The 13,812-nt window shown below is 45.1% G+C and overlaps 1 protein-coding gene across 1 annotated transcript in view; it reads left to right on the top strand.

Moving 5' to 3' along the window:
• palm1a (paralemmin 1a) overlaps window positions 1-13,812 on the top strand; it is a 68,731-nt gene that overhangs the window by 36,829 nt on the left and 18,090 nt on the right. The window contains exons 2-3 of the mRNA XM_039001838.1: window positions 446-491; window positions 3,401-3,481. Of these exons, the coding sequence (XP_038857766.1) occupies window positions 446-491; window positions 3,401-3,481 (127 nt within the window). The remainder of the gene's footprint in view (window positions 1-445; window positions 492-3,400; window positions 3,482-13,812) is intronic.

Raw genomic sequence — 13,812 nt, 5'->3', positions numbered from 1 at the left:
TATCATGATTTCCTTCTTCTTTCGATGTATTAGGTATTACTGTCTGGTATTCAGCTGAACGAATGCTTTTGCAACATTGGGTTACCTCGTGTGTGTCTGAATTCGACGGCGAGAGAAGGAGTGGGTGGGCGATGTTTGTTCATGCCTGTTTGTGAAATTAAGTTAATAGTTTGTAATTAAGGTAACCAGCGGTGGAAGGAATGCAACCTGGCCTTTCCCATACATCTCATTATGTTTTAAATGCGAAGAGACCCATGGTATCCAAGACCACAAACCTGTAAGGCTGGCTATTTCTTAGAATGATGTCTTCACGGCCAATTGTTTTGTGGGTTTCTTGTTGAACAAGTTAACTAGCTCTCTCTCTCTCTGCCCCTCCCTCCCTCCCTTTCTTCCCCGCTCCCTACCTCTCTTACCCCCCCTCTCTCTTTCTCTTTCTCTCTGGCAGGATGTCTGAGGGGCTGTCACAGCAGGAGAGACTCCAGGCTATAGCGGTAAGTGATGAGATCCTCCTGCCATATGTGGTTCACAACCGTTACACTCTCATGGCCAAAACACTTACTATACAGTATAATGTACACAGCGCACTCCGACATTACCGAGCAGCGAAACGATTGCAATTAATATGTTTATATACAGTAGTAGATGGACTGGTTTTGGTTTGATGGATTTGACGGGAGATTTCCTGCTCCACTTTAATTTCCGTCTCGAAGCGTTCCACCAGCGTATCCTCTTTAGTGGCTTTAATCATTAATGCCAACCGACTGGGAAGGAGAAATAAAACCTTTTGATCCATAAGCCCATGGCTTTTAGCGTCTTCCTCCGAAGACACCCCCAACTCTCTCTCTCTACTCTCTCTCTCTCCCCTCTCTCGACTCTCTCCCTCTCCCCTCTCTCTACTCTCTCCCCTCTCTTGACTCTCTCTCTCTCCCCTCTCGACTCTCTCTCTCTTCCCTCTCTCTACTCTCTCCCCTCTCTTGACTCCCTCTCTCTCCCCTCTCTCTACTCTCTCCCCTCTCTACTCTCTCTCTCCTTCCTCTCTTTCTATATCTTTATTGCACGCACGCACACACACACACACACACACACACACACACACACACACACACACACACACACACACACACACACACACACACACACACACACACACACACACACACACACACACACACCCTATCACACACAACCCTATCACACATACACTCAAACTTCCCTCCATTTTGTTCTTTGGTCTTTTGGTTTTAGTAAGCCACAGAGAGGGGTAATGCAGCCTCTAATGCACCAATCGATCAGCACGCACACACACACACACACACACACACACACACACACACACACACACACACACACACACACACACACACACACACACACACACACACACATCAATCGATCTTTAAAGATTTTGTCTCATTTCTTTTCTCTGCCGTACCTCTCTATTTCTCCATCTCCCTCTCAATTTGTCTCTCCTCTCAGTCTCCTCTCAGTCTTTCAATTTCATTCTGTCCCTTTTCAATAATGCTGCATGAGCAAAACGTACAGAAAGACTTAGCCGAGGCCAGTGTTGCAGACTGCACAGTTTAAATGGGCACTGTAAATAACACGAGTGTCAACGCTAATAACACTCACTTCCAATACATTTCACACCACTCCCTTCCATAATAATGATAAAGTCTAAGGCAACTTAATACAGTTATTCTTCCCACGTGGGAATCAAACCCACAGCTGTAGTGTTGTGAGCTATGTGCTTTAACCAACTGCGCCACCGGGCCAGCCATCTTCCTTGTGCCCTTGGTTTCCCCTTCTATTGTTGGGACAGGTCATATCATTCTCTCCTCTTCACCACGGTCCACTGCTTTCAGATGAAGCTTGTGCTGATGTGGCAGATATACTCTCTCTCCCATGTACCATGTTGGAGCCAGGCGACAGTGTGTGTGTGTGTGTGTGTGTGTGTGTGTGTGTGTGTGTGTGTGTGTGTGTGTGTGTGTGTGTGTGTGTGTGTGTGTGTGTGTGTGTGTGTGTGTGTGTGTGTGTGTGTGATCTGCAGGTCTTCTCATAGGGCCACAGATAGTGAGGTGAACCTTTTTCCTTGATAAACAGAGGGACGTGGCATGCCCTCAGCCGACTGGGGTGATTGCTATTTACAGCATAGAAAGAGAACAATCCCAAATCAACCCCTAGCCCCTACCACTATGCCCCGACAAAGGCCTGAGTTTAGGGGCGAGTGGATTCTCTCGGATTGGACTCTAGTTGGCAGGGTTGTGTATTGTATTTCTGTGGAGCTGGCGTCTCTGAGAGGCAGGGCAGGGAGGAAGTCATGCCCAGTATGACCAGACCTTTAAAAAATAATACCCTGTCACAATGAGAAATGCACGGCCCATTGTGTCTGTGTGCGCGTGCATCCCTGTGTGTCTGTGTGTGTGTTTGCATGCATGTGTTCATGTGCGTGCATCGATTTTTGCGAGGTTGAATATGAAGTACAAGTCGTGTTAGGGCATAAGAGAGGTTAAAGTTAAAGTCACGCCATGTGTTCCTATAACCTCAAATCAACCATTTCTATAAAACCTTCTCTATTCTCAACATAGAGCACATGTTGATTTAGATTAGACATCTTATTAGCGTAATACGAAGTTCAGCCTAGTAAATATCCAAATGACAAGCCCCCTTGAAGGAGGGGCTCATCACTGTCAGTGATGTGTACACTGAGGGAACTTTCTCCGCTGCGGTCCCGTCGATGTGGATAGGGGCGTGCTCCCTCTGCTGTTTCCTAAAGTCCACGATCAGCTTCTTTGTTTTGTTGAGGGAGAGGTTCTTTTCCTGGCACCACTCCGCCAGGGCCCTCACCTCCTCCCTGTAGGCTCTCTCGTCATTGTTGGTAATCAGGCCTACTACTGTTGTGTCGTCAGCAAACTTGATGATTGAGTTGGAGGCGTGCGTGGCCATACAGTCATGAGTGAACAGGTAGTACAGGAGGGGGCTGAGCACGCACCCTTGTGGGGCCCCTGTGTTGAGGATCAGCGAAGTGGAGATGTTGTTTCCTACCTTCACCACCAGGGGATGGCCCTTCAGGAAGTCCAGGACGCAGTTGCACAGGGCGGGGTTCAGACCCAGGGCCCCAAGCTTAATAGTCAATGACATAGCACATGCCAAAGTCTGTAATTGTTGCAGTTAAGAGCTCTTTAAGAGGAGAGTGTATATGGTTTCCTCTGTACTTAGTAGGGGGAAATGGCCTGGTGAAGCTTATCTCTGTATATTTGGCCCATGCAGGAATCAAACTCACCATCATGTTGTTGCTAGCACTTTGCTACAACTTAGGAACCTTCAAACCAACATTTACTGTTGGTTTGCATTTCATCTCTTCTCCCCACATACTGACTGTGTTTTTCCTATGCTTCAACAGGAGAAGAGGAAGAGACAGACAGAGATTGAGAATAAGAAGAGGCAGCTGGAAGATGACAGGAGACAGCTCTCTCACCTCAAGGTAAGAAGGGGGACAGGATGGGACACTGGGGGAACACTGAGGGGTGGATGGGACACTGAGCATCCAGCTGTTGGGTACAGTTATTTTGGTTTCACAGTACAACAGGATTGGGTGCAGGAGTGTTGGAAAGTACAAGTATTTTTCACTTTGAAGAGTGCAGTAGTGCCAACGTTGTCACGGCAACCCCTCAGAGAATTTGGAAAATGTCTTAGCCGTCCGAATCGCTATCTCTTATATCACTTTCATCTCAGACATTTGTGTGTGGTTGTCCTATGGTTGTTTTGCATACAACCTTCCCACAACTATCTGGGAATGGTGCAGGATAGTTTTGGAACATTCTCAGCATATTTAAGGAACTTGACAAAAAAAAGTTCAAACATGGTTACATTTAATTCCATTTTTGGTAATGTTCTATGAACGTTCTTCAACTGGTTTGACACTGGGAATGTTCTCAAATAGTTCAGAGAAATATTAAGAAACAGCGTTCTTCTTTGGACGTTTCAGTACTTCAGCATAACGTTTCCTACAGGTTTCCTCATGGTTCTATTTAAAGTCATGTTCTCAGATTATTAAGAAAGCTTTCCAAAAAAAACACAAGAAAACAATAGTGACATTCAAAGAAAGTTCTAAGAATGTTATTTAAAAACAATTCCATTCTCATTCTCAAAAAAACTCTCTCTATCCTCTATCTCAGTGGTCACCGACTTTTTCTGAGTCAAGATTACTTTCCGAGTCAAAATGCAAGCCGAGATCTACCGCAACTTAAAAAACATAACCCTATGCAACATTAACCAATTAAAAACAGTTATGTAGCAATGAGGCTTGTGCAGTAGGCTATAGGCCCAATACATTATCACTGCATATTGGCTATGCTTGAATTGCCCTGCCAGTGTTGTTATTCTCAGACCATTTAGAAAGTATATATATAAAAATAGGTATATGATTACGCTGGTAATAGATAATTTGGTGGAGGGAACTGATGGCATGCATCTGATGGTCAGTCTGAGGGGAGGGAGCAGCGGTGAGGCTGCCTCTCACCCGACTCACCGTCCCTCTTCTCTCCCTCCCTCCGCTGAGAAAAGGGGACACAGTCTTCCAGCTGATGGCGAAACTGAAGTCGCACTGCATTATTTCTGCCCCATGCACCAATTCATGCTGTTACTCCTATGACCAGCGAAAGGGAAATATTCCACGATATTGAAAAAGACACAAGCCACTAATAATAACAACTCAAACTTATCAGCCCACTTTGCTCTACTCATTCATTGCAGCTGCAGTGCTGATTGTAGTGTGAGTGGACGTAGGGAGAACGGGCATTTTATGGCTTATAAAAGTGTTGACAGTGCTGAATAACAACTTAAACATGAACTCACTTATAAAAACAGCAGCTCTTTGCTGTATTCGTTGACCGTGTTTCTCTAGTCATGGTTTTAAAAGTTTTGAAATCTCACAGTATCAACTTTGATGTGCGTTCGAGGATTATTTCTACAGTCTATGGCTCGGGGAAACTGTGTAGACACGGTGATCTGAGCTATCTGATTCGCCAGCGGTAGGCATATACTGTAGGTGCACTTGATTTGCACTCTGGGCCTGCCGGGTAGGCAGAGTACTACCTTCAGACACATTAAATGGTTCAACATTGGAACACTTTGCTAGGGCTGCTGAGTCAAGCGCACCTACAACCAACAACGCGAAACAGTCTAAAATAAACAGCTTTGTATGAGTTAAAAATCATAGCATGCAAACCCCATCCTGGTGGCCCAGTGGACAACTTCCATGGATAGAGAACAGAAGACCACTGACGCTGTGCCACAATAAAAAAAAAAGACATGTGTTTGCATGATTAATGTCTAAGTAAATGAATTTCCATGTGTCCTATCTGTGCTTGGTGTTAACAGTTAAACTAAGCTAGCAGTGTTATTAAAACATTCAGTAAAAGTTTTAAGGAAGTTATAAAAAAAACTCCAAATAACCTTTACATTTCATTCAAAACATTTACAGCATTTAGAGAATGTTTTCAGAGCGCTATTTTGCCATTTTAATTACCTTCAAATAACGTAAAATGTCAGTTCTCATAACGTTAATAAAACCTCCCAGGAAAACTTTCAGGGAACCATAGTAAAACATTCTCAGAACCTCCCTGCAACCTAAAAAGTTCCCAGAACAGGCAAAATGTTCACTTCCGTTCCCAGAACGTTTAAAAACATTCAGTTTTACCGGACAGGAAAATGATGGCTTCGTTTCCAGAACCAATGAGAAACCAAAATCCTTCCCACAATTTCCAAGGAGTGGTATGGTGGCTTGAGTATGATGGTTTCCTACACCCTTTCCTTTTAATATAAAGTTTATTTATGAGTGCTGCATTGACAAATCAGTTTTTAGGGGGGTAGTTAACCGTGCCAGTAAGGCTTGGCAGTGGTTGTGCAAGGAACTGGGCACCAACTCCTAAAGTCTAGAGGAGTAGAGGGGCCTCTCTATGGAATGAGCACAGCAGGGATCTAGAAGGACTTGGCTGGGGCTGGTAGAATTGAACTCCTGCGCTGGACATCAGTAAAGGGTGTGTGTGTGTGTGTGTGTGTGTGTGTGTGTGTGTGTGTGTGTGTGTGTGTGTGTGTGTGTGTGTGTGTGTGTGTGTGTGTGTGTGTGTGTGTGTGTGTGTGTGTGTGTGTGTGTGTGTGTGTGTGTGTGTTCAAGGGTCCTGAAAGCACATGGCTGGACAGAGGAGGCCCTATGCTCAGACAGCAAAAGAAGAAGAATCCCTCTGAAAAAAAAACTAAAAAGTTTGGCTTTGAAAGACATCCTGTTTTGGGGCAAGAAAAAAACACACTTCCCCTGCTAAGTATGCAGTGCATTGTCTTGCCCTGATTTACTTTCAGCTAGCTGCATTCTTGTATTGTGGAAAGTGAATTTGGCGTTGCTGTTTTTGGTTGCATGGCTTTTTGCCTTTATTCAGTTTCTAATACTTGTGGCCTCTAAAACAAGCTTTAATCGATTTTCAATTACCCTTCACTTCAATTATGACTCACTTTTTGAAAACAACAAGAGTAAAATTGCACTAGTAAATATAATAAAATGTTTATAAGTGCAATCTCCATATTGGATTCTGTTACTCTTCTATTTCCTCTGTTGGTCCATGGATGGATTGAGGATCAATAGATAGTGATCAGGTCTCCACATAGGTTGTGCCCCAAATGACAACATATTCCCTACATATAGTGCACTACTTTTGACCAGGGCACATACAGTAGCGCTCTGGTCAAAAGTAGTGCACTTTATAGGGAATAGGGTGCCTTTTGGGACACATCCATAGTTATCGGTGAGGCAGCTAATACAGCTAGCCCAATGCAAGCAGAGAGAGAGCCGGCCAGCCAGAGGGAGATAAGATCCAAATACTGGACTCATTAGCAGTTTCCATGGAGCTCAACTGTCCAGTCAGCAGACACACTGAACAGAGAGAGAGAAAGAGGGAGAGAGAGGGAGAGAGAGCGGGAGGTAGAGAGAGAGAGAGAAAGAGATGGGGGTAGGTGATATAAAAAGAGAAAGAGGGAGAGCGAGATGAGAGGGAGAGAATGGGTAGGGGATAGAAAGAGAGAGAAAGAGAAACAGAGATGAGAGAGAGAGAAACAAATGTAGAAATAGAAACAGAGGGGAGAGGGAGAGGCAGGAAGCTGAATGGTGGGTGAATACAGACCAGTTGCATTCAGCTTTTTCACCTCACTGTCACTCAGCAGACATTGTTGTTTTATTTCTGTTTATTTTTGATTGGTGCAGGAATGTAGATATTATAGGCTATTGGTCCTTGGGGTGGACAACAGGGCTGCGATAGGTTAATGCCCTCACAACACAATCAATCCAGGAAATGTACTGCAATCCAACTTGTGAATTGGTATTGTGCTGTTATTGTCTATAAAGGTTATTTAGATTTCTTAATTGAATTTCAGTACATTTCCTGAGTTGAGTAATCAAAATAGAAATGGCCCCAGCTACACTCTTAGAAAAAAAGGTGCTACCTAGAACCTTAAAGGGTTCTTCGGCTGTCCCCATAAGAGAAACCTTTGAAGAACCCTTGTTGGTTCCATGTAGAACCCTTTTTGGTTCCATGTACAACCCTATACACAGAGGGTTCTACATGGAACCCAACATGGTTCTACCTGGAACCAAAAAGGGTTTTACCCGGAACCAAAAAGGGTTCTCCTATGTCGACAGCCGAAGAACCATTTTGGAACCCTTTTTTTCTAAGAGTGTATGATGGTCACAGGAGGTAGTAGAACAGTAAAGGATGTCCGTTTGGGACTCAGCGCCACAATATGCAGCTTGTCTGTTATTGTTATAATTATTCTGCAAATGTCGTTTCCTCCTGCTTTATTATATTTCCCAGTAGAGTCCGTTTAGAAATATGAAAAGGATATTGAGTAGCTATTATTATATAACATTGCTTGTCTGATCATGTTATTTTGCAGTAAAATATAATGATGTGACGCTAACTGCTGTGGCTAGTTCTGTGCCCCTGATCTTTTACAAATGAGCGAAATGCCCAGTTGGTGTGAGAGTGTGTGTACCGTATGTGTGTGTGTGCCTGTAAGTATGCATGTTGTGTGTGTGTGTGTGTGTGTGTGTGTGTGTGTGTGTGTGTGTGTGTGTGTGTGTGTGTGTGTGTGTGTGTGTGTGTGTGTGTGTGTGTGTGTGTGTGTGTGTGTTTGCACATATACGCGTATGCACATATACGTGTGTGTTTATTTATGGGGCATTGTGCTCCCCCAGAACAATGGATCAAACACAGGGTACATGTGTGGGAGCTGCTGTGGCTTTGTCCTCTTGCTTCCGACGGGGCGACGGTGTGTGTGTGCATGCATGCGTGTGTGTGTGTGGAAGGGCGTGAACAGGTGATGATGTCACCCAATCATAGAGCCCACCAGGGGAGAGGCAGGGAGAGCATACACAGGGGAGAGGAGAAAGGAGGGAAGGCGAGAGGGGGGAGAGCGGTAGAGTAGAGAGGATTGTGAAACAGATCGCCTTGTAGTCATGTAGTAACCAAAAGTGTTAAACAAATCAAAATATATTTTAGATTTTAGATTCTTCAAAGTAGCCACCCTTTGCCTTGATGACAGCTTTACAATTATCTCAACCAGCTTCACCTGGTATGCTTTTCCAACATTCTTGAAGGGGTTTGCACATATGCTGAGCACTTGTTGTCTGCTTTTCCTTCACTCTGTGGTCTGACTCATCCCAAACCATCCCAATTGGGTTGAGGTCGGGTGATTGTGGAGGCCAGGTCATCTGATGCAGCACTCCATCACTCTCATTCTTTGTCAAATAGCCCTTACACAGCCTGGAGGTGTGTTGAGTCATTGTCCTGGTGAAAAACAAATGATAGTCCCACTAAGCGCAAACCAGATGGGATGGCGTATCGCTACAGAATGCTGTGGTAGCCATGCTGGTTCAGTGTGCCTGGAATTCTAAATAAATCACTGACAGTGTCACTAGCAAAGCACCCTCACACCATCACACCTCCTCCTCCATGCTTCCCGGAGGGAACCACACATGCGGAGATCGTCCGTTCACCTACTCTGCGTCTCACAAAGACAAGACAGTTGGAACCGAAAATCTCAAATTTGGACTCATCAGACCAAAGGACAGATTTTCACCGGCTTAATGTCCATTGCTCGTGTTTCTTGGCCCAAGCAAGTCTATTCTTCTTATTGTTGTCCTTTAGTAGTGGTTTCTTTGAAGCAATTTGACCATGAAGGCCTGATTCACACAGTCTCCTCTGAACAATTGATGTTGAGATGTGTCTGTTACTTGAACTCTGTGAAGCATTTATTTGGGCTGCAATTTCTGAGGCTGGTAACTCTAACGAACTTGTCCTCTGCAGCAGAGGTAACTCTGGGTCTTCCTTTCCTGTGGCGGTCCTCATGAGAGCCAGTTTGATCATAGCGCTTGATGGTTTTTGCGACTGCACTTAAAGAAACTTTCAAAGTTCTTGAAATGTTCCGTATTGATTGACCTTCATGTCTTAAAGTAATGATGGACTGTTGTTTCTCTTTGCTTATTTGAGCTGTTCTTCCCATAATATGGACTTGGTCTTTTACCGAATAGGGCTATCTTCTGTATATCACTCGTAGCTTGTCACAACACAACTGATTGGCTCAAACGCATTAAGAAGGAAAGAAATTCCACAAATGTACTTTTAACAAGGCACACCTGTTAAATGAAATGCATTCCAGGTGACTACCTCATGAAGCTGGTTGAGTGAATGCCAAGAGTGTGCAAAGCTGTCATCAAGGCAAAGGGTGGCTACTTTGAAGAATCTCAAATATAAAATATATTTTGATTTGTTTAACACTTCTTTGGCTACTACATGATTCTATATGTGTTATTTCATAGTTTTGATGTCTTCACTATTATTCTACAATGTAGAAAATAGTAAAAATAAATGAAAAACCCTGGAATGAGTAGGTGTGTCCAAACTTTTGACTGGTACTGTAAATACATCATGTTTTTTCTCAGAGAAAGGGAGGGAGAGAGAGAGAGAGAGAGACAAACCAGCTTATTGATAAGAGTAAGATGGTCGGGTCATGAGATAGTTGGGTTAGATGGATTTTTCCTGCCTGGGGTTGAATTCATGAATAGTGATATTATTCTATGCTGGATACACTAGCGTGGCATGAGACTCTTTCATTGCTGCAAAAATAGCCTTTACCCACATTTTCCTGCTTTTGAAAGAGATTGGGTTCCAGACCAGTCCCCTGCCAAGGGCAGAAATTATGCAAATCCATCATGCTGCATAGAGCTGATTTCAGCCCATTCTTAAGTGGATGCTATTCATGGCAATGAATTTACATTCACGTTACATTTGAAATAAGTTGGAAATTAACATACAGAGTATTAATGGATGATATGAATCCCGTCTACAGTTTGAATAAGTGTGTGTGTGTGCGTGTGTGCGTGCGCGCGTGTGTGTGTGTGTCACATCCGTCGTTAGAGTAGACCAAGCCGCAGCGTGCATAGAGTTCCACGTGTTTTATTCCGATGAAACTCACAAACAAAAAATAACAAAGTGCAACGAAACGTGAAGCTATGTAGTGCTCGCAGGCAACTAGACATAGACAAGATCCCACAATCTAAGGTGGGAAAAAGGGCTGCCTAAGTATGATCCCCAATCAGAGACAACGATAAACAGCTGCCTCTGATTGGGAACCATACTAGGCCAACAAAGAAATAGAAACATAGATTTGCCCACCCAAGTCACACCCTGACCTAACCAAATAGAGAATAAAAAAGGCTCTCTAAGGTCAGGGCGTGACAGTGTGGACGTATTTAACTATACTTGTGGGGAAATTTTGTTAGTCCCCACAAGGTCAAATGCGGAGGGGATGGGGTGCTTCCTGTCTGTATTTCTATCTGTAATAAAGAAACAGACGGTTCTCCAATAACCGCTGCAGGACCTGCTTAACATGCTGGATGTGGCTGGAAAGCTCCTTGGAGAAAATAAGGATGTCATCCAGGTAAACGAACACAAACAGACCGATCATATCCCTCAGCACGTCATTCACCAAACTTTGGAACACTGCTGGAGCGTTGGAAAGTCCAAACGGCATCACCTGGTACTCGAAATGTCCCATAGGTGTATTGAACCCAGTCAACCACTCGTCCCCCTCTTTGATCCGAACCAGATGATACGCATTGCGTAGATCAAGCTTCGTAAACACAGTAGCACCCTGTAAAGAGTCGAAAGCGGAGCTCATCAAGGGCAGGGGGTACTTGTTCTTGACCGTAATATCATTCAACCCCCGATAATCAATACACGGTCGAAGAGAGCCATCCTTCTTACTCACAAAAAAAAATCCAGCTCCCAGGGGTGATGACGAGGGACGAAATGAGACCTGCAGCAAGAGACTCCTTTATGTAGGTCTCCAGGGCTTCCCGCTCAGGTCGAGAGATACTGTATAACCGTCCCTTGGGAAAAGCAGCTCCAGGGAACAGATTAATCGCACAATCATAAGGTCGGTGGGGAGGAAGTGACTGAGCCTTCTGCTTACTGAACACCTCACCCAACTCGTGATATGTTTCAGGAACCAGGGACAAATCAGGAGGAGCAGACTCACTGACCCGACTGGGGACAGCATGAGAACAGGCAGTCCTGAGGCAGTTAGCATGGCACTCAATGCTCCAACTAGTTACCTTTCCAGTCACCCAATCGAACGAGGGATTGTGTTCTCTTAGCCAGGGGTATCCAAGAACCAGAGGAACATGGGGGTAAGGCAAAATGAAAAAAGAAATAAACTCTGAATGATTCCCCGACAACAACATCTTAACCGGTTCAGTCCTCATAGTGATCCGTGCCAGACTACTGCCGTTCAGAGTGGTTGCTTCAATGGCTTCCGGTAATTGCTCCTTGGAAAGCCCCAGCTGTTCCACTAAGTCGGCATCAATGAAGCTGTCATCGGCACCTGAATCGATGAAAGCGTTAATCGCTAAACTCTGATTCTTATTTATGAGGGTAGCAGGAAAACGAGGTCTGACAGGGCTCCGGAGAGGTTGAAACTGGCTCGCTAACAAACCTCCCAAACTTAACGAGCCGAGCAGTTTAACGGGCGCTGAGGACAACCGGAGATGTAATGTCCCGAGCTACCACAGTAGAGGCAGCTGTTGGTCTCACGTCTACGTTGGCGCTCGTCCTTAGTTAACCCGTGCCGCCCCACTTGCATAGGTTCAGGATCTGGCGGCAGGACTCCTCCACTAATCCCGTGTGAGGAAACATGATTAACACCTTCGGGTCCACCTCCTGACCCGAATGGTAACCGAGTAGCTGATTGATTGGACCGGACCCACTGCTTCTCCCTCCTTCTCTCTCGAACTCTGTTATCCACCCTAATAGATAATGCGACCAAACTGTCCAGGTCACAAGGCTCCGGATAGGAGATCAGCTCATCCTTGAGTTGCTCCGACAACCCCTGGTAAAAAGCCGCTTGTAGTGCCTCCTCATTCCACCCACTCTCCACAGCCAATGTCCGGAACTCAATCATAAAGTCTGCCACGTGACGAGCTCCTTGGCGAAGAGAGAACAACCGCTTAGCTGCGTCCTTACCTCGGACTGGATGGTCAAAAAGCTTTCTCATCTCTGCCGTGAACTCCTGGTATGACGCCATGCAGGTGTCCTGTTGTTCCCAAACAGCTGAAGCCCATTCCAAAGCTCTACCACGCAGCAGTTCAATAACAAAAGCTATCCTAGCCTTGTCTGTGGCGTAAGAGTGGGGCTGCAGATCAAACACTAAACCACACTGCATAAGAAATGAACGGCATCTTCCCAAATCCCCTTCGTATTTATCAGGCGTCGGTACCTTGGGCTCACGGAAGGAAACCGCTCCAGAAGCGGCAGGTGAGAGGGGTGAAACAGGTGGTGGAGAATCCGCCGGCAAACTGAGCTGATCCTGGATACTCGTCAAGCTAGCAGAGAAGTTCTGGACTGAAATCGCTATCTCCTGTAGCGCCGTGCTGTGTTGTCCCAATATCTTCCCCTGATGGGTAATGGCATGGCGAACGGAGTCCAGGTCCGCTGGGTTCATTCCTGGCCGGATCGTTCTGTCACGGTTTTCTAAAGTAGAACCCAGAAGCAGACCAGGACAAGGAGAGTAAGACGAAGGTGAGTATTTATTTACAAGTTTAAATGTAGTGATAGAAAAATCCAAGTGGCGGAGCGGGCAGCGGAGGTGAGTTGATGGGATTGAATAGGCAGATCCAAGGAAGTAACTGAAGTCACCGACGACCAGGTAGGGATGGGATGAGTGTTCCGGGTGAATGATGTTCATGGCTAACGATCCGGCAGGGAATGGATGTCAGGTCAGCGCTTATGAAGTGGAGGGGTGATGATCAGGACCAGGTGTGCAGATAGCTGATGGGATACAGGTGCGGGTATTCAGAGATCCTCCAACTAGCTACGTCGCCCGGCAACCAGACAGGGTGCGTTCCAGGACACCGGAAAAAACACTCCAGGACAGAACACAGGCAAAAACAGACTCAGGAAGCGGGATTCGTGACACCATGTCGGTCTATGGAAGGGGTGAGGATCACTCGCCTCCAAGGTTTTGTATTGAAGTTAATGTAGCCTGAGGTGGACAGAAAATACCTGTCCTCCGGCTACACCATGGCGCTACCCTAGAGGGCACTGTTGAGATTACTGTAGACCTTCATTGCAAAACAATGTTTTTATCAGGTATTTGGTGACGTGAATATATTTAGTATAGTTTTATCTAAAAATGATAAACTTTTTGTTTCATTATTTTACATCTGCATTACAAAGTGGGATTGAAATAAATATAATTGTGATTTTC

The sequence above is a fragment of the Salvelinus namaycush genome, chromosome 10, assembly GCF_016432855.1.
Source record: "Salvelinus namaycush isolate Seneca chromosome 10, SaNama_1.0, whole genome shotgun sequence".
NCBI classification, from domain to species: domain Eukaryota; kingdom Metazoa; phylum Chordata; class Actinopteri; order Salmoniformes; family Salmonidae; genus Salvelinus; species Salvelinus namaycush.
The sequence above is the reverse complement of the archived record's forward strand: the minus strand, read 5'-3'. Positions and strand labels throughout refer to the sequence as shown.